This window comes from Pongo pygmaeus, chromosome 11 (genome assembly GCF_028885625.2).
Source record: "Pongo pygmaeus isolate AG05252 chromosome 11, NHGRI_mPonPyg2-v2.0_pri, whole genome shotgun sequence".
In the NCBI taxonomy this organism is placed as follows: domain Eukaryota; kingdom Metazoa; phylum Chordata; class Mammalia; order Primates; family Hominidae; genus Pongo; species Pongo pygmaeus.
In genome coordinates, this window is record NC_072384.2 from 133,917,038 (window position 1) to 133,938,262 (window position 21,225).

Below are 21,225 nucleotides of genomic sequence, written 5' to 3' on the forward strand. Positions count from 1 at the left end.
TGTGGTGAGCCAAGATCATGCCACTGCACTCCAGCCTGGGCAACAGAGCGAGACTCCGTCTCCAAAAAAAAAAAAAAAGATCGAGCTGCCAGCAATGGGTGCCTTGCTGTCTGGCCACATGAGGCTGCCGCTGAACAGCAAGTGACCATGGCGGTCAGGGTTTCCATACCCTATCAGGGCATTCCTGGACCCCAGCGCTGGCCCTGTGAGCGCCTGTACCTCTGGCCCCTGCTGTAGGCAGTGGAAGTCAGTAACATGCATGGGATCACAGTTGGGGACACCTAAGCGTGCAAGGAGAGCCAGGATGCGAGTGACTCTCCACGGCAGCAGGAGGGCTCATGGGGCAGGTGGATCCCCTCCCTCTGGGGGCTTTGGGCCCATGGCACACTCCTTGCGCCACTGTCATTGTTTCACTGTTAGTATGCTTCCAAATCCCTAAATGGCGCAACCCCAAATAGGACATGGCCAAGACAAAAAGAGATAGTGCCACATCATGTGCCCTGTGTGAGGTGTGACCCTCTGGCCCAGCACCCAGGGAGGGAGTCGCTGATCGCTGCCTGTCTGCTCTCTCTCCCCAACAGTCCTGTGGGGTTGACTTTGAGGTCAAAGCATTCGCCACAGACAGCACCGATGCCGAAGAGGACAAAATCCCCAAGAAGTAAGAGTATGGTTGCGGAATAAGTGAGGGGTCTGCGGTGGGGGTGGAGAGAAGAGACGGCCCCCATCTTGTCTCTGTGGGACAGACCTCTTCCCGTAGGGCTGGCACGGCTGGGGTACCATCTGCATGTGGGATGGAGGTCAAAGGTTGATCATTTTTGGGGAAAAAAAGGAAAACAAGAAAATGACAGGGAAGTTAGCAACCTCCAGGGCTCATGTAAGCCCCGAAAAGCTCCCGGGTTTCCCCTTTGTTTAGATTTTGTTGTTGTTGTTGTTTGTTTGTTTTTTGTGGTAAAATATACACAATATGAAGTTTGCCATTTTAACCACTTTTTTTTTCTTTTTTTCTTTTATTTTTTGAAGGGGAGCCTTGCTGTGTCCCCCAGGCTGGAGTGCAATGTGACCTCGGTTCACTGCAACCTCTGCCTCCCAGATTCAAGCGATTCTCCTGCCTCAGCCTCCCGAGTAGCTGGGATTACAGGCGTGTGCCACCACGCCTGGCTAATTTTTTTTTTTTTTTTTGTATATTTAGTAGAGATGGGTTTCACCATGTTGGCCAGGCTGGTCTCGAACTCCTGACCTCGTCACCCACCCACATTGGCCTCCCAAAGTGCTGGGATTACAGGCGTGAGCCACTGTGCCCGGCCCATTTTAACCACTTTTAAATGTACCATTCAGTGGCTTAAGTACATTCTGAATGTTGTGTAGCCTTCACCACTGTCTATACCCAAAACTTTCCCATTGCCCGAGCAGGAACTCTACAACCATTAAGCCTTCCACTCCATCCCCCCCATTCTCCCACCCCCTGTGCTGTTTTCTTTTTTCACCTAAACAAGATTTCCGCCTGGCCCGTCACACTGTCTCCTCATACCCCATGTACACACCTCTGGAGGCGCAGGATAGAGAGCTGCAGTAATGGAGCTTGCATGTATATGGCAGCTATTCCATGAGGCCCTTGACGCCCTCACACCTCAGCCTCGCTGATAGGAGGCAGAGCTGGGAACCCACGGAGCCTAAGAGGCTAAGCTTGGCCCTCGGGATGTTGCCAGGCCCCACAGCTTCCCCCACAGGGAAGGGACCAGAAACCAGACCCCCAGGCTCTTCCACCATCAGGGCTGCCTCAGGCTCTGACCAGTGTCCTTGCCCTCTTCCCGTCCACCCTGTCTCCGTGGGGAGCGTTCCTGGAGAATCTCCGTGTGACGGTGGGGAGAGAACAGAGGCCTCCCTGAAGCGGCCTGGGTGCCAATCCCTGGCTTGTCTGTGGCTGTTCCCCGCAGGAGCTCCGTGCGATTACTGATCCGCAAAGTACAGCATGCCCCACTTGAGATGGGTCCCCAGCCCCGAGCTGAGGCGGCCTGGCAGTTCTTCATGTCTGACAAGCCCCTGCACCTTGCGGTCTCGCTCAACAAAGAGGTAACCACCTACCATCGCTACTACCCACAGGGCAGCAGGCCTAGGGGCAGGCCCCACACCCCTCTCTTTACCAGCCTTGCAAGGTGCCTTGCAAGGAAGCTTGTTTCTAGGATAAAGCACCAATCACTTGATTGGCCTGTTTTCACAGCCTGGAGCTGGTCAGCATGGTCCTTAGAGGAGGATGGAACTGGCTTGCATTCCACCCACTGGCTGTCCCGAGGGACTGGGGAAGGAAGGGGTGCTGCTTTTCACATACCTGCCCCCCAGCTGTCTTTGCCCTCTCCACCTCCATGGGCCTTGTTCACCCATGGAGCATCAATAGCTGTGGTATCCCAAATTCTTTACTTCCTGGGAAATTTAAGTTTCGCAGAAACCATGTGGGATGGCGGTGTCACCTGCGATGTCATCTCTTAGGGGTGTCATGGTGGGAAAAGGTGAGAGCTGCTGGCCGAGGCTGGCTCTGGTTCCTCTGGTCAGCAGTCAGCCGTGTGTGCACTGTGTGTGTGTACACGTGTGTGGGTGTGCCCAGGGGCTGGGTTACATGGGCTTTGCTGGGCGGGATGCCAGCACTTGGCTTTCCCAGTGGTTTCCTTTCACTTCACTCATCCTGCCCCCATAACCTCCTGGCCCCTGGCTCCTCTGATGTGATGATCGGAACTCCATTTCCATTTCCCTCCCCAGCTTCCCACAGATGGGTGGAATGTGTTTCAGGCCCTTCCTTAGAAGAAACGTATTGCTATCACTTCATGTTCCTTAAATTCTGCCGCTTTTATTCCAGTGAAAGGGATTGAGATGAATCTAGAAACCTGTGAGATTAAAGACACCGCCACATCTGTTCTCTTCTTCTGACCTGTCTGCTGACTTTTCTAGATCTATTTCCATGGGGAGCCCATCCCTGTGACCGTGACTGTCACCAATAACACAGAGAAGACCGTGAAGAAGATTAAAGCATTCGGTAGGACCTTCTCCTCAGAAGTAGAGGGCAGAGTCTTCTAGAATTTCTGATCCTGTTTCCTGAGGGGTCACTTCTCTGGTCTGATAAGGCCCTTCTGGGTCCTTGAAACTGGCTACTTGTCTGTGCTGTCATAGGCAGCAGGACTGTGGAGGGAGAAAGGCCTTACAAGTTATCTCATTCAACTTTCTGCCCACTTATGGCTGGTTTTTGTCTTGGAACAAAATTCCTGACAAGTGATCTCTTTCCATGGTCATGCCTTCCTGGAGGGGCCCCACAGTGCTCATCATTGTCGACAGGTGGAGCACATTGTCATGGGTGAGGCCTAATTTGTGGACTCATGCTGTGGGCTCTGTGATCCCAGATGGCATCCGCAGCAGGGGCTCCTTGTCTGCCTTTCCAGGCTTTGTGTGGCTCTAAGGAGAGGTCCCACATGGAAGTGCTTTGTAAATGGTGAAGTGTGACTGTCTCAGCTCAAATGGCCATCATGTCATGGCTGACCTTCCCATATCCTACAGGGGAGGCACCTTCTGCCTATTGTTCCCACACATTAACTAAGCTCAAAGGGCATCAAAGCACAGGGGGTCTTATATGATGGTCTTATGTGGCTCTTTCATGAGAAAGACATGATAGAATGACCTGTGAGGGTAACCTCTAAGTTCAGTTTTTAACTCAAACATTGGATGACCAAGACAAAGTTAGACTTATACATCTTGGCGTGACTGTCCCAGGGCCCAGGACTGAGGATGTGGAACTTTCAGTCCTAAAATGGGCTCTCCCAGGCAAGCCAGGGTGAGCAGTGGCCCTAGGTGTCATATACCACTTTTCCCTGTGAGTCATCACAGATGAGGGTCAGAAATCCTGATGCATGAAGACTAAGGAATTCTAGACTTTTCCTTTCTTCCTTCCTTCCTTCCTTCCTTCCTTCCTTCCTTCCTTCCTTCCTCCCTCCCTTTCTTTCACAGAGTCTCCCTCTGTCACCCGGGTTGGAGTGCAGTGGTGTGATCTCGGCTCACTGCAACCTCCACCTCCTGGGTTCAAGCCATTCTCCTACCTCAGCCTCCCAAGTAGCTGAGATTACAGGCGTGCACCAATTTTGCCTGGCTAATTTTGTATTTTCAGTAGAGACGGTGGTTTCGCCATGTTGGCCAGGGTGGTCTGACCTCAGGTGATCCATCTGCCTCGGCCTCCCAAAGTGCTGGGATTACCAGCATGAGCCACTGCACCCAGATAGCTGTTAACTTTTTTAAAACAAAATATTAATTGCTTTCTATAGGCTGGGCACTGTGCTGCATGCCTTGCAGAAATTGTTTCTTTATCCTCAAACTTTGGCTGGGTGTGGTGGCTCACGCCTGTAATCCCAGCACTTTGGGAGGCCAAGGTGGGAGGGTCCCTTGAGCCCAGGAGTTCAAGACCAGCCTAGGCCATATAGGGAGACCCTGCCCTTATTTTTAAAAAAAATCCTCAAGCTTAATTTTAAAGGTGATTAAAAGTCATCTTTTTAATCATCACAACGTCCCTATGAGTTAGATGCGATTATTACCCCCATTTTACTGATGGGGAAACTGAGGCTTAGAATAGATAAATAATTCACCCCGCAGTTAGGGGCTAAGCCAAGATTGGCACCCAAACAGCCTGGCTCCAAGCCCACCTTCCTATCCACCACATTCCACCCACCAACCAGTCCTGTGCTGCGTCTAGCTAGTCTCTTGGAGGATAGGAAGGATAATGTTCATGAAGTAAGATGGAGGATGTTAGATGGGGCTGAGCATGGGAAAGGAGGGGTCTCCCAGGAGCTGCAGCCTCAGGGGACATGGGTGGGAGTTGATACAAAGCAGGTTATGGGTGACCAGAAATGGCCTGGAGACAAGACTTCAAAACCCCAGCCTTGAAGCTGAGGGCTGAGAAAGCCTAGCCTGGGAAGTGGAGGGAAACCATCATCAGAGAGGAGAGACCAGCGTGTACTCTGGGAGGCCGCAGGGAACGTGCATGTGTGGGGGCACCAGTGCTGACCACCCGACTCCCGTCTTCCCCTTGCAGTGGAACAGGTGGCCAACGTGGTTCTCTACTCGAGTGATTATTACGTCAAGCCCGTGGCTATGGAGGAAGCGCAGTGAGTAGCTGGTGGGGTTTCGTTTCCTGGGCGTCTCAGCATTCTGTGTCAAGTTTCTCGCCGTTTATTGCTGAAGAAGGAACTAGAATGTTCAGCTAGCTCGCCAGCCTTCCACTTCCTTCCTCTTTCTCCCTTCGAGGGCTGCACAGAAAGTTAACATCTTAGCTCTACATCAACCACACCCCTCTGTGCCCATTTTACAGGAGTTCTGAGGATTAATGCAAGCCAAAGAATGACGCAGAAGAGAGAAATAAAGACAGAAATGTCACCATGGGATCAGCTGGCTTTTTCTATTTATCCTTGGAATGAATTGTTAGAAATTTGATACTATTTCCATCTCCCAGAAGATGGTCAAATGAACTGTCAGCCCAGGCTACGATTCCCTATCTTTTGATCTCAAATTGAAATCTTAAACCAGTGACAACTGGATTAGAATATATCCATTCTTAGCCGGTTGTTGTGAATGACTTTTCCCCTTTGTTAGAATCAAAAACAAATGAGAATCCTGCCATGGTTCCTTTATGCTGGCCTGAGAGACCTGCCCAGCTTTGCTGTGTGCCACAAAGTCAAATAGATTCATTTAATACATGGCTTGGGGTGGGGGGCGATGATCCCCCACCTCCAGCCCCCTGAGAGGATAGCTCGACCGGATCTGAACTCTTTGCCTTGCTGGCATGTTCTAAGCACCGTTGTATGTAAAAAATATTAGCAGGGTTAGAGGAAGGTTAGGGTAGGGGAGTGATGAAAGACAACTGATTCCTTAAGATAATATAAGGAAATAGATTTTTTTGAGATGGAGTCTCACTCTGTTGCCCAGGCTGGAGTGCAGTGGTGAGATCTCAGCTCACTGCAACCTCCACCACCCGGGTTCAAGCCATTCTCCTGACTCAGTCTCCCAAGTAGCTGGAATTACAGGTGCCCGCCACCACACCCAGCTAATTTTATATATATATATATTTTTTTTGTGACAGAGTTTTGCTCTTGTTGCCCAAGCAGGAGTGCAATGGCGTGATCTTGGCTCACTGCAACCTCTGCCTCCCGGGTTCAAGTGATTCTCCTGCCTCAGCCTCCTGAGTAGCTGGGATTACAGGCACACGCCACCACCGCTGGCTAATTTTTTGTATTTTTATTAGAAATGGGGTTTCACTATTTTAGCCAGGCTGGTCTCGAACTCCTGACCTCAGGTGATCTGCCCACCTCGGCCTCCCAGAGTGCTGGGATTACAGGCGTGAGCCACCGTGCCTGGCCGATTTTGTATTTTTAGTAGAGACAGGGTTTCACCTGTTGGCCAGGCTGGTCTCAAACTCCTGACCTCAGGTGATCTGCCCGCCTCAGCCTCCCAAAGTGCTGGAATTACAGGCATGAGCCACCACACCCTTCCTATATGGTAATATTTAAAAGGCAACTTTAGGAGAAACTATTACTGTTACTCAAAACAAATTCAACCTTCAGGTCTACAAGGGAGGGAGACAGGAAAGAACCGCCACTCATTGCCTCCTTTCTGCCAAGCCTGAGCTCTGTTCTGCCTTTAGGGGATCCTTGCACATCCCTGTGCCCTGGGGGTCTTGGCCCTGGTTCACCTTTCCACATGTGCTCAGCAACATGGGAGCAAAGGGTCCTGGCCGAGTTTTCCCCTAATATATATTCCATCACCTGGTCCTCTTTCAAAATGTTGGGTGCATTTTGGGTCAAAGATTCCCAGGAAACTGGAAAGCATCCCAAAGTTCCCCAGAGGCTGGAGGAGCCTGGGAGCTGGACTGGACCATGCTGACGAGTCTCAGGCTAGAGGCCACTCAGAAAGCTGCAGAGTAGGAGCCATCGTCCCAGAGCCCTGTGGCTTCTGGGGCTTTGGTGGGCAGGCTTCCACGGAACCAGGTCAGACCTGACTCCCAAGCTGCTCCCCGCCATCCAAACCCACATCCTGAAGCTCTGGGGAGTGGCCCCAGGGCCTTGGCATAGTCCTTTGGCAAGCTCTGTACAAACACAAAAAGTCCATCCTCTGAGCCCAACCCCAAGGGCCCTCTTCCTATTCCAGCCATCTTTACAGTGCTGTTTCTGCTTTTTTCAATGCCCAAATTATGCTCACTAAGAGAAGTTCCACCAGGACCCAGATGGTAGGATGTGGGCCACCTTGGGCTCTGGCAGATTTCCATAAAGAGCTTCCTGTAGACACGAGGCAGGATAGGGGACAGCTGCTTTTACCTATCCAGGGAAACTTGATTAGGGAAAGGAAGTCCTTTCCCAGAGGGGCAGTTCAGACTTCCAGCTGTCTCAGGACAGCTTTAGAATGGTCCTGATGCTGGCCACACCCCACCTTGTTCTGGCTAGGCACAGGATGGAGGGTGTGCTGCCGGCATGAATGGGCTCTGCCATCAGAGAGTGTGCAGCCATGTGACTGTGGGCACACTTCCTGTCTGGAAAATAGGGATCTTGGAGCACCTGCTTGGTATGGGGTTGATGAGGGTGAGGTGAGAGTTTTGAGGACAGGCCTTAGCACTAGGCCTGGCACACAGCACGCACGTGAGTGGAGGAGCCAACTCTCCAGCCCCAGAGGCTGCTTCATGATCCTGGCCATGCTGCCATGTGTCTGCCTGGAGAAACACACATTGCTGTGTCCCCAGCTTGATCCCAGACCCGCCTGTTGGCACAGGGTCCTCGCCATCTGTCAGATGTTGAGAAATCTATACCCCAACTGATGACGAAGAAGATCCAGTAGAGAAAGAGCATGTGCTGCTTTGGACCCAAGCTATTTGGTCTGTGTGAGCCACAAATTGTGGGTCCCTGCATTGCCCCTCTAGACAACTTACCACACAGTCACACTGTGACCCCCTTATAGTGACAGTTTTTGGTGACAAGAGGCTTTCTGGCCTGGACTCGTTGCTGACACCAACGAAAAGGTTCTGCAGGCCACTGTGTGGTTCACAAAGTCTCAGGAGGAGGCTGTGGTCTCTGACTCTCGAGCCAGTTTGTCTCATTAACTCCATAGAACATTCTAGAAATTCAGCAAATTCAGAATAGGCTGAGTTGCTTGAAGAAATATCCTCCTGTTGTTGCCAGCCCACCCTGAGATTTCACAAGCACTGTTCTGCTTCTCGTAAGGCAAGTTCCCAAGCACCTAAACCCACCTTCCCAGGAGGTCCATCAGGGGATGTGGATCCTGGAAAATGCCTAATGTCAAATAGGGGCTCATGGGGTCCATGGTAGCTTTGATGGTTATAAATCTCCTCTGTTCTTCTTCCTCTAGAGAAAAAGTGCCGCCAAACAGCACTTTGACCAAGACACTGACGCTACTGCCCTTGCTGGCTAACAATCGAGAAAGGAGAGGCATTGCCCTGGATGGGAAAATCAAGCATGAGGACACAAACCTTGCCTCCAGCACCATGTGAGTCCTCGAGGCTCAGGGAATAAGCCCTGGCAGGGCGGGCTGGTGCTGGTCTGCTCCCCTTCACGTCACCCCGCTGGGCTTGCAGGCATGCAAGTGCAGCATGGTGGTCTGGTGTGTATAGTGTGGAGTGCATACCTATGGGCCCACACAAGGATCCCACTCTCACCCCTGGTGTGATGTGGGGGTTACACCCATGGGCCCTGGAGACAGCTGTGCGCTAACCCCAGCTCTGCTGCTGACCCTGGGAAAACACCTTGAGTTCTCTGAGAACCTCAGTTTTCCTGTTTGTAAAGTGGGGGCGATAATAGTTCAAGTCTCATAGAGTGGTTATAAGGATTCAGTGAGACAATCCATGTAAAGCGTGGGGCCTGACACACAGAAAGTGCTCCAGGAATGTCAGCTACTGTTTTCAGAAGCATCACTAGCTAGTGTAGTGCCCTAAGCATGTAAACTGAGTAATGCTTTTGGCTGTATTAATTAATTAATTCATTCATTCATTCGTCCATTTCCATCAGAAATTGTAAAGAGCAGGAGGTCCTAATGACTTTAGATGTCCATTAAATTTAAATGAAATTAAGTACTGATCTGCTGACCCTGACTCAAAGGATGACTGGCTGAATTTGGGCAGCAGATCTAGCAAAGACTGTACAGTGAATTTCCCAAGTCAGCGTCCACTGTCCTTCCAAGCCACGCTTCTGTGCTTCCCTTCCCGGGAGCATGTCGTGGGCTCAAGGCCCACTCACCGCCACCTCCCCATGTGATATGCTGGGGGTTCCCTCTGTGGCCCCAGTAGACCACCTCCGAGGTGATGCCAATGGCCGGGAGACTGGATTGTTTGACCCCATGACCCCGACGCTCAGTAGCTCACACTCTCTGAGACCAAGAGTGGGGAACAGTGAACAATTGGCAGAAAGCAGGTGGAAGTCAAAGGATTTTCTGAGGATAATTGGCCAAGTTACTGTGTTAGATTCTAAAGCACATTTGTGAAGCTCCAGGAGAGAGAATATCAGGGAAACTGAGAGCCTAGATCAATGTATTCAAGGGCGTAGGGATCGTAAGATGAACAATGATGGCTCACCACACTGTGGGAATGTTTCATGGTGTGTGGACTAGTTTCTAAACACGTACGACTCGGCTGGGCATGGTGGCTCACACCTGTAATCCCAGTACTTTAGGAGGCTGAGGCGGGTGGATCACCTAAGGTCAGGAGTTGGAGGCCATCCTGGCCAACATGGTGAAACCCTGTCTCTACTAAAAATACAAAAATTAGCCAGGCGTGGTGGTGGGTGCCTGTAATCCTAGCTACTCGAGAGGCTGAGACAGGAGAATCGCTTGAACTCGGGAGGCGGAGGTTGTGGTGAGCCGAGATTGTGCCATTGCACTCCAGCCTGGTGACAGAGCAAGACTCCATCTCAGAAAAAAAAAAAACCAACCAACAGAACAGAACAAAAAAATCATTTATGACTCTCCACACCTCCATGAGGAAGGTATATTTATGTGCATTTTATAGGTAAGGAAATTGAGGTTGAGCCAGAATGAAAGACTTATCCAAGGCCACTGAATCAGTTAATAGCAGAGCAAAGTCCACTCCACAGCAAATCTCCCAGCCCAGGAAGATGCCAGGGGTTCTGACTTGCAGGGTGTTCTCAGGCACGTGGCAGAGCATGTTCTGTTCAGCAGCTGCTTGGCCCCATTCAGCGCAAGGTAGAATTAATCTCAGCTGGGAGGAGTAGCTCACACCTGTAATCCCAGCACTTTAGAAGGCCAGGGTGGGCAAGTCGCTTGAGCCCAGGAGTTTGAGACCAGCCTGGGCAACATGGTGGAAACCCATATCCACAAAAAATTAAAACATTAGCTGGGCATGGTGGCACGTGCCTGTAGTCCCAGCTATTTGAGAGGCTGAGATGAGAGGATAGCTTGAGCCCAGGAGGTCGAGGCTACAGTGACCTATGATCACGCCATTGCACTCCAGCCTGGGTGATAAAATGAGACCCTGTCTCAAAAAAAAAAAAAAAAAAAAAAGTCAATCCCAGCAAAGAGGGGGATCTCAAGCTCGTACCCCTTTTTTTCCCTTTGGAGGCATCCTCTCCTCACCAGGTACTTGGCCATACTCTGCAAGTCCAGAGATATTCTGACAGAGATATCTGCAAGTCCATAAAGATATTCTGTCCTCTTTTAAAAATTATTTTTATTTTTTTTTTGAGATGAGGTCTCAGTCTGTCACCCAATCTTGGCTCACTGCAACCTCCACCTCCCGAGTTCAAGGGATTCTCCGGGCTCAGCCTTCTGAGTAGCTGGGATTAGAGGCTCCCGCCACCCATGCCTGGCTAATTTTGTACTTTCAATAGAGATGGGGTTTGGCCATGTTGGTCAGGCTGGTCTCAAACTTCCTGAACTCAAGCAATCTGCCTGCCTCGATCTCCCAAAGTGCTGGGATTAAAGGTGTGAACCACCGTGTCCGGCTATTCTGTCCTCTTTTAAAGGAGCTCCGGACACCAGTGAGCCGAAGGAGCTCTCTGGGGAGCACTGTGGTCCTGGAAACATGGGTCTGAGACACCTCCCCTCAGAGGCTCCTGAGCTGACGTCTTCTTCCAGGCCCAGCACCTGCTGGCCACCACCCCAACTCTTTATCCAGAGCTGTTCCATCCTCCCCTGCCTTCTGACTGTAGCCTTCAGGTTTCTCGGGCTTTTTTTCTATCATTATTTACATGATTTTTGTTAGCATTTCATGATTTTTTTCATACCTTAATTCCTGTTATTGGACATCCTGGTATACTCATGTCCTCCGCGTTGGATCCCACGCGATAAGCATCTGTGATGAAATGCCCGGCACAGTGCCTGCCAGATAGTAGGACTTCAGTCCATATTAGTGGGATCTGGAATGACATTTCTGTCAAGGAACGTCACATTGCACTGTCTTTGGGGACACATCCGAGGGTCTCACACATCCTGCTCATTCACTTAAACATTGACAGCTCTCACTTGGTGCCAGGTCTGATGCTGGGTGCTGGGGACACACAGCTGGATATCTTGGAAGGCAGGAGAGAAGGAGGGGGCATTCTGGTGCAGGGTTGTGTGGCAAGGCTGGCGCGGGGGGCGCTGGGACACAGCTGGGGGTGAAGTAGCAAAGGCAGGCCAGGGCAGCTCGTGGGCTGCTTCTGAGGCTGAATCTGCAGGTGGCCACAGAGCTCAGAGAAGGGGCCTGGCACATGGGGGAGGAGTTGGTGAGATAATCCAGGCAGGCAAAGCCTGCTGGAGGACTTGGGGGCTTGCAGTTTTGGCAAGTGGTAGGAGGGAGTTGCCGAGGAGGATGACCGGGGGATGTGCATCTACAGAGGTCAAGCACAGAGAAGGGGGATGCACGCTCTGCCCTCTGGGAACTTCTAGAGGAGAAGACACAGGAATTCCTCCAGTGCATGTAAGGAGTCCCCACACCCACTCCCCAAGTACGTGAACTTCTAGGACTTTGGAAGCTCAGTGAGTTCACCAGTCCCTGGAGAACCTCCATGACGGCGTGCCTGCCTGGAACGGAAAGGCTGCCCATCTGCTCTTCACCCTCCTCTGCTCTCCATCATCCTTCTCCTTTTCCTTTCTGTTTGGGCAGCATTAAGGAGGGCATAGACCGGACCGTCCTGGGGATCCTGGTGTCTTACCAGATCAAGGTGAAGCTTACGGTGTCAGGGTAAGTGTCCCAGCACCAACCCTCGGGCTGCTCTGTCCTGCTCTTAGATGGTCTGAACTGTTCCTTTCCTGAATGACTGGGAGACAGAAAGCAAGGAAAGGCCCACAGCTTCTACCAAGGATTACCAAGTAGAGCTTCGGAGAGATTCTGTTTGTCTAGTACCATGCTTCTGTCTGATAAAATGTCAGGTGGGAAAGAGTGGAGAAGCAGACTCTGAAATGTGTGCACTCTTAGCGCCACTTTGCAAAAATACATGTGCATATGTGCATGTGGTAGAAGTTGATGTGCAAGAATGAAGATTAGTCAAATGTTATCCTTCAGAAAAGAAAAACTGCTGTGAAAGAACTCTCAGTAAATCTTCATGTTTTTGCATCTTAGAAGGTATCCATCCATAAAGTGGGGACTTTTCCCTCCCCTCTCACACATGTAATCACAGGGCACAGGAGTCTTCTTTTCTTACAAGAGTGCCAATATCTCAGAGTTTTAAGGGAACAGGTTTCCACTTTCATTTTCATGGGAAGCCAATTTCTTCCATTTGTTTAATCTTAACCAAAAGGGAAAAACTTGAATTCTCATTTTCGTTTCAAATTCCATTGCCAAAGGCTTTGGCTTTTTACCTGGATGAGCCTTGGGTAGTTCTGCCATCAAAGGCAAGTCTGTGCCTAGGTTTCATATTTCTAAGTAGTAAAGAATTCCCTTGAGTAAAATAAGGGTTTTAAAAAAGAGTTTCCCAAATTTCTAACAAAGTAGAACATGGGTCTATTTTGCATTTTTCGTTAGCATAGTGTTTTGTTTTTGTTTTTGTTTTTCACAGTGGATAGTGCATAAAAGGATCTAAAAACAGGGTGGAGTTTCTTTTAGCAGTCAAGGAAAGCAACCAGAAGGTATTTCATAATGACCCCTTGTGACTTATCTTGAATGTTAGGGCTTGACTTTTTTTTTTTTTTTTTTTTTTTTTTTTGAGATATAATCTCACTCTGGAGTGCAGTGGCATGACCTCGGCTCACTGTAACCTCCACCTCCCAGGTTCAGGTGATTCTCCTGCCTCAGCCTCCTGAGTAGCTGGGATTACAGGTGCCCACCACCATGCCCAGCTAATTTTTGTATTTTTAGTAGAGATGGGGTTTCACCATGTTAGCCAGGCTGGTCTCGAACTTCTGACCTCAAGTGATCTGCCCGCCTCAACCTCCCAAAGTACTGGATTACAGGCGTGAGCCACCGCACTCAGCCAACTTTTTTTTTTTTTGAGACGGAGTCTTATTCTGTCACCCAGGCTGGAGTACAGTGGCATGATCTCAGCTCACTGCAACCTCCACCTCCCAGGTTCAAGCAATTCCCCTGCCTCAGCCTCCTGAGTAGCTAAGATTACAGGCTACTGCCACCATGCCCGGCTAATTTTTGTATTTTTAGTAGAGATGGGGTTTTACCACATTGGCCAGGCTGGTCTCGAACTCCTGACCTCAAGTGATCCACCCACCTCGGCCTCCCAAAGGGCTGGGATTACGGGTATGGTCCACCATGCCCGGCCTTTTTAAACTAATCATCTTGAGAAAGAGATGAAGTCACAGGTAATGAAGTTGAACATTAAGGAATGGGAAGACCCTGGACGTTGTGAGTTCGGGTGCAAGGGCCATGAGAGCTGGGCTGTGTCCTGCCTCTGAATCATGGGAAGGGGTCGTGTTACCACTGTGACAGTTAACCACAGGCATTTGTTTGTGTTTTCTAGCTTTCTGGGAGAGCTCACCTCCAGGTAAGCCTGTTCACCTTCCTTGTTTGATTGTTTCTCAAGATATCAAAGGCAGCAAACCTGGGGCTCCAAAACGGTTTCTGGTGAAAGCTGCTTTCTGGGCAGTTGTGCTCATAGGTGTTATGAATGATGCTTTGCCTTCAGATGCCTCACAGAACTGTGGCTCATAGGCGTTTCTTTGGGACCAGATTTCTTTCGGACCACAGCTAGACCTATGCCTGGGTAAGGACACACACATACACACCCAGAAAACTGGCACACTCCACGCAGCCAGCTTGTGTGTGTGTGTGTTGGGGGGGAGGGTAAAATACACATAACATAAATTTTACCATTTTTTTTTTATTTTTTTTATTTTTTGAGATGTAGTCTCACTCTGTTGCCCAGCCTGGAGTGCAGTGACATGATCTTGGCTCACCGCAACCTCCACTTCCTGGGTTCAAGCAATCCTCCCGCCTCAGCCTCCTGAGTAGCTGAGATTACAAGCGTGTGCCACAACACCTGGCTAATTTTTGTATTTTTAGTAGATACCGGGTTTCACCATGTTGGCAAGGCTGGCCTCGAACTCCTGACCTCCAGTGATCATCCTGCCTTGGCCTCCCAAAGTGCTGGGATTACAGATATGAGCCACCACACCTGGCATAAATTTTACCATTTTAACCATTTTATTTTATTTTATTTTATTTATTTTTTTGAGATGGAGTCTTGCTCTGTTGCCCAGGCTCGAGTGCAGTGGCATGATCTTGGCTCAGTGCAACCTCTGTCTCCTCGGTTCAAGCGATTCTCCTGCCTCAGCATCCGGAGTAGCTGGGATTACAGGTGCACGCCACTGTGCCCGACTAAGAGCTGGGATGATGCAGTACATAACCTCAATGCCTGTCTCAAACGTTTCTTAACTTGCTGCTTCTTCGTGCATAATTTAAAAGGCAGCTGTCACTATTTGCAATACCAAAAGGCAGAAACAACCCAAATGTCCACCAACAGATGAATGGGATAAACGAAACGTGGTATATCCATGCAATGGAATATTACTGAGCCATAAAAAGGAATGGAGTACTAGTACATGCTACAACATGGATAAACCTTATACTAATAACACTACACTAAGTGAAAGAAACCAATAACAAAAGGCCACATATTGTATGAATCCATTTACACACAATATTCAGAACAGGCAAATCTATAGAGATAGAGAACAGATTAGTGGTTATGCCAGGGACTATAGGGAGGGAAAATGAGAGTGACTGGTTAATGGGGATGAGATTTTCTTTTTGGGTGATAAAAATGTTCTAGAACTAGATAGTGGTGATGGTTGCATAACAGCGTAAACGTATTTAATGCCACCGAATTCTGCACTTTAAAATGGTGAAGGCTGGGCAGGGTGGCTCATGCCTATAATCCTAGCACTTTCAGAGGCTGAGGCAGGTGGATCACTTGAGGTCAGGAGTTCAAGACCAGCCTGGGCAACATGGTGAAACCCCATTTCTACTTTTTAAAAATACAAAAATTAGCCAGGCCATGGTGGCATGCATTTGTAGTCCCAGCTACTCGGGAGGCTGAGACAGGAGAATTGCTTGAATCCAGGAGGTGGAGGTTGCAGTGAGCCGAGATTGCACCACTGCACTCCAGCCTGGGCGACAGAGTGAGACTCCATCTCAAAAAAAAAAAAAAAAAAAAAAAAAAAAAAAATCCCACTGCATTGTCTTTCAGCTTGGGCCTGGGGATCTTTTGTGAATCTCTGCAGCCATAGGTCTTTGCTGTGTCACTTGTAATTGTGTGTGTGTATGTATTCACACCAATCTTCATTCTTTTTTTCTAGTGAAGTCGCCACTGAGGTCCCATTCCGCCTCATGCACCCTCAGCCTGAGGACCCAGGTCAGTTATGTCCTTTTTTAGCTTTCTTTAATTATTTACTACTTGCAGATTTATTGTTGATGTATTTCTAGTCTTTCTTGACCACACCTCAGAGCATGGGAGTGGCCAGGTGTAAGAGATTCCATGTGATTTGCAAGGTGAATAGTCTAGGGGGAAGGGAGGGCCCATCTGTTCAGCGCTGAGCCGGGTAGATTATCCACCTTCAGCTGGAGTCTGCAAGACGTAGCATCCTTGCTCTTGGACAGGGACAATCTCACGAGGTTTTATCAAGAATGATTTAAGAGCAGAAGCTCTGCTGTCAACAGACCTGGATTTAGAATTAAAGATGATTTAGGTAAAAACTTAATTTGAGAGCACGAGAATTTTGCATTTCATTTGGAAACAAAGGCCTCAGGTTTCATTTGAAAGCATTAACAGACATTTAAAAGAAGATAATTTTTTTTTTTTTGAGACGGAGTCTCACTCTGTCACCCAGTCTGGAGTGCAGTGGTGTGATCAAGCTTACTACAGCCTCGACCTCCTGGGCTCAAGCCACCCTCCTACCTCAGCTTCTGAAGTAGCTGGAACTACAGGCATACCACCACCCTCAGCTAATGTTTTTGATTTTTAGTAGAGATGAGGTCTTGCCATGTTGCTCAGACTAGTCTTGAACTCCTGAGCTCAAGTGATCTTTCTGCCTCATCCTCCCAAAGTGCTGGGATTACAGGCATGAGCCACTACACCTGGCTGAAGATAACTGTTTTTTTGTTTTTTTGTTTTTCTGAGATGGAGTCTCTGTCACCCAGCTGGAGTGCAGTGGCACAACCTTGGCTCACTGCAACCTCTGCCTCCTGGGTTCAAGTGATTCTCATGCCTCAGCCTCCTGAATAGCTGGGATTACAGGCGCCTGCCACCCCACCGGGCTAATTTTTGTATTTTTAGTAGAGATGGGGTTTCACCATGTTGGCCAGGCTGGTCTCAAACTCCTGGCCTCAGGTGATCTGTCCGCCTCAGCCCTCCAAAGTGCTGTGATTACAGGCGTGAGCCACTGTGCCCGGCCTGACTTAATTTTTTGAAGTTCTTTCCATATACAGCTTTCACGTTCCAGTCATTATGGCCTTAACGGTGAACATATCACAATGTCAGGATGAAAGAATGATCTTTTGTACTGTGAGATTTCTGGGAGCAAAGGTTAAGACAAATCACCCCATGGTTACAAAATTCTGATTTCTAGAGATATGAGATAGATATGAGATAGATGAGATTTCTAGAGATAAATGTCATCTCTCCTGTCTTCTCTGCCTGGTTCTCGGCTCCCTGAGTCTAGGCTGGTAAGATTCTAAGCAGAGAAAGCATAAGCTATATGTAGTTAAGCCCTGCTGGAGCCTGGGGACCAAGTAATTTGTGTGTAATAAGTGCTGTGACATGCTACCAAGTTTTTATTGTCCCCTGTCAAGGGCATCTGTACTGAATCCGAAGATGCTGATTTGATTCTTCCTTGTTGTCTACCTCTGCAAGGCTGATGGTCCTGCTTAGTGTCATTCCTTCGCTTAGCACTGTGGGCCGCAGGGTATTTCTTGCCCAGGGGATGTTTTGACAAGCTAGCCTCTCTAGGGCCCCTGTATGTAGCGACGCTCATAGACGCTCCCTCCCAGTGCTGGCTTCCAGGTGGGCACCAGAGACGAGAGCAGGGGTTCACCATCAAATCGCTGCTGTGCTCCTCAAAACTAGGTGGGCAGAAAGCTAAAAAAGTACAAAAACCATTCAAATTAATAGTAGTTAGTCTGGGGATACAACACATGTGAAAACATAACCCAACAACAACAAAATCAATAAGTTAACAGAAATTGAAAACTTTGCGGCTGGGGGTTGGTCCTCAAGCTTTAATGCACACCCTAACCCTGGGGTGCTGGCGAACGTCAAGTCCCAGGTCTTAGCCCTCTGAAGCCTGACAGATGGAGGTGCCAGGGTGCACATGCTCACGGCACCCTGGCGACCCTGACCTCAATGGGGTCCAGAGGACATGGAAGGAGAAATACTTTGAAAGGCGAAGCAACTGGCTGGGCAGGGAGGCCAAGGCGGGCGGATCACTTGAGGTCAGGAGTTCGAAACCAGCCTGGCCAACAAGGTGAAACCCCGTCTCTACTAAAAATACAAAAATTAGCCAGGCATGGTGGTGGGTGCCTGTAATCCCAGCTGCTTGGGAGGTTAAGACAGGAGAATCACTTGAACCTGGGAGACGGAGGTTGCAGTGAGCTGAGATTGTGCCACTTCACTCCAGCCTGGGCAACAGAGCAAGATGCCATCTCAAATAAATAAATAAATAAATAAATAAATAAGGAAGGAGAAGCGACATCAGAGGGGGGCAAGGCTGATCAGGGAAAGCATCCTAGAAGTGAGACTGGGGGGGGGTTTCATTTGAGGAGGTGAAGGCTGTGGCACATTGTAAAGGAAGCAGCGATTTAAAATGCAAGGAGAGGCCGGGTGCGGTGGCTCACGCCTGTAATCCCAGCACTTGGGAGGCCGAGGCGGGCAGATCACTTGAGGTCAGGAGTTTGAGACCTGCCTGGCCAACATAGTTGAAACCCCTTCTCTACTAAAGATACAAAAATTAGCCCGGTATAATGGCGCATGCCTGTAATCCTAGCTACTTGGGAGGCTGAGGCACGAGAATCTCTTGAAACCAGGAGGCAAAGGTTGCAATGAGCAGAGATTGTGCCACTGCATTCCAGCCTGGGTGACAGAGAGAGACTCAGTCTCAAATAAACTAAACTAAACTAAACTAAACTAAACTAAACTAACTAACGAAACTAAACTAAACTAAACTAAACTGAACTAAACTAAACTAAGCTAAAATGCAAGGAGAAAAGCTGTTCCAGTGGGAAAGGCAGGAAGGCAGGAATTACACCCAGTGATCATGAATTACATGTATCTAGGCCTTATCTCTCAAATTGTAAAGTCACCTAAAAGGTAGACATTTTCTAGGTACAGCTATGATATAGAATTTTTACTAACAAATGTCTCTCTCTCCCTCTTCCCTGCCTCCCTTTTATTCCATGCTTACAGCTAAGGAAAGGTGAGTGAGCCTCTTGAATGTGGCCCTGATTTGTCCTATGCCCTGGGACCTTCTCCTCCAGCACAAACCCCTTTGAGTCTTTGCACATATCCCAAGCTCTCCGGCCGGCTCAGGAGGCACACCCGCTACTTCCCTCTGCTCCCTGGTGCTTACGGCACGCACGCACCGTTACACTGGGTGTGCTTGCTCACTCTGCGCGTGCCTTTGCTTTCTCCCATTGGTGTTAGTTAAAAGAATTTTAAACGAAGCCTTGAGGAAAATGGCGTGCCCCCATGTTCTATCGTGGGGAAAACCTTGATCAGTTCCTTCGTTGCAAAAAGATCAAGGATCTTGTTTCAGTTTCAGCTTCAAAGGGCGTGCAATGATCAAAATGTTGTTTGTTTTATTTTAGTTATCAGGATGCAAATTTAGTTTTTGAGGAGTTTGCTCGCCATAATCTGAAAGATGCAGGAGAAGCTGAGGAGGGGAAGAGAGACAAGAATGACATTGATGAGTGAAGATGTCGGCTCAGGATGCCGGAAAATGACCTGTAGTTACCAGTGCAACGAGCAAAGCCTCACAGTTTAGTCCTTTGGAGTTATGCTACATATGAAAGGATGAGTCTTATTCCGAGAAATAAAGCTTGTTTGTTCTCCCCTGGGTCATGAGTTGGTTGATTTGTTGGGGAGGCTGAGTTGATGACATGACACAAGCTGCCACCTTTAGGGTCCCTGGAGTGGGAGGGTTGGGGAGAGGGAGGCCAGCCTCCCACAGAAGGGCTTACCGCTCCCATGAGGGAAAGAAGCCGTCTGGAAATCAGTGTGTTCACCAGGTGGGGCCCTTGGTGTGTCCAGGGGCTTTCCTAGGAGTCCCAGTCTGAGCTGTTTCTCTGGAAACAGTGCCTTCCCGTCCGTCCGTCCTTCCTTCCTTCCTTCCTTCCTCCCTCCCTCCCTCTCTCCCACCCTCCCTTCCTTCCTTCGTTTTGCTCTTGTTGCCCAGGCTGGAGTGCAGTTGCGTGATCTCAGCTCACTACAACCTCTGCCTCCTGGGTTCAAGCAATTCTTCTGTCTCAGCCTCCTGAGTAGCTGGGATTACAGGCGCGTGCCACCATGCCTGCCTAATTTTTTGTATTTTTATTAGAGACAGGGTTTCACCATGTTAGCCAGGCTGGTCTCAAACTGCTGACTTCGGGTGATCCACCCACCTTAGCCTCCCAAAGTGCTGGGATTACAGGCATGAGCCACTGCGCCTGGCCTGGTGTGTATGTTTCTGATTACCTGACCAGTCCCAACTTCCAGGCCCCTAAAGAGCCTCCTAAGTTAAACAGGGCAGAGAACACCTGTGGACAAAAATACTCTTGGTTACTGATTCAACTTTTGTGTCCAGGTGCCTGTTTGAGCTTTGGGTTGTTGGTAAAGTTCTATTCAATGCAAGAAACAAAATCAGATTTGGTTAAATTAAGGTGGGGAGAAGGAATGTAGTGGGAGGACCCTGGTGTGATCAGAGAACTGAAGGACGAACCTGAGCTGCCGCACCTGGGGTAAGCAGGAATCAGAGAAGCTCCAGGGGTCAGGGACCCACTCTCCAGGGTGGCTCTTCATGCGGCTCAGCACCACACGCTCCCAGCTCTGCATCTCTTGGTCCCAGTGGGCAGTTATTGGGAAGGGGAATCCAACTGGCTCAGCTTTGGCTGGGAGGATCAACACCCTGTGGTCAACGATGGCAGAGCCCAGCCCTGGAGATGGAGAGTCCCAGAAAAAGGGGTTGATTGTGAGTCACATGGGCTTACTTGAGATTGGGCATGAAAGGCATAGGGGAGAGCACTCTGAGTGTCAGGGAGGAAGGTGAACTGCAGGTCGAGGAGGGATAATAGAGGTGATACCAGGGCCTTTCCTTTTTGGGGTCCCTTCCTGCCCTGAGGTACCCACCAGGCCTGCTGCTGATGGCACAGATACTGAACAGGCTCATGGTGGCCAAGGAGGGGTTGGGGATGCGTAGGCTCTGGTCCATCTCTGGTCCATGCTTTAAGGGAGCAGGGTAAATGGGGGTTGGAGATTCCTCCATAGTTCAACCCACTCACGGAAGGCAGAGGGTGAGTGGGAGGGGTTCTAGATGGGGAGTACATATGGATCAGGCTTCTGGGATGGAACGTGGCGACAGAGGGCTGGCCAGGGCATGGGTTCCATATACATGAAGGTTCCCAACATCTGGGGTTGTTCAGCAGGATTCCAGCTGTTTGGGTCCTGGAGATGGGGATTTAGATGAGGAGGCTCCACTTGGGAAGCTTGGATGGGATCCCAGACAAAGCGAGGTGTGGACCCGTGTGTTGACTCAGGCATCCTGGCATTGGGAGGAGGATTTATAACACAC

General features: G+C 49.5%; 1 protein-coding gene across 1 annotated transcript in view; it reads left to right on the forward strand.

The window, feature by feature from the left end:
- SAG (S-antigen visual arrestin) overlaps nt 1-19,516 on the forward strand; it is a 38,112-nt gene extending 18,596 nt beyond the window's left edge. Inside the window, exons 7-16 of the mRNA XM_054478696.1 lie at nt 582-658; nt 1,935-2,070; nt 2,941-3,025; nt 5,063-5,135; nt 8,380-8,517; nt 12,125-12,202; nt 13,929-13,952; nt 15,766-15,821; nt 18,867-18,876; nt 19,268-19,516. Of these exons, the coding sequence (XP_054334671.1) occupies nt 582-658; nt 1,935-2,070; nt 2,941-3,025; nt 5,063-5,135; nt 8,380-8,517; nt 12,125-12,202; nt 13,929-13,952; nt 15,766-15,821; nt 18,867-18,876; nt 19,268-19,373 (783 nt within the window). The 3' untranslated portion in view covers nt 19,374-19,516. The remainder of the gene's footprint in view (nt 1-581; nt 659-1,934; nt 2,071-2,940; nt 3,026-5,062; nt 5,136-8,379; nt 8,518-12,124; nt 12,203-13,928; nt 13,953-15,765; nt 15,822-18,866; nt 18,877-19,267) is intronic.
- The last annotated feature ends 1,709 nt before the right edge of the window (nt 19,517-21,225 follow it).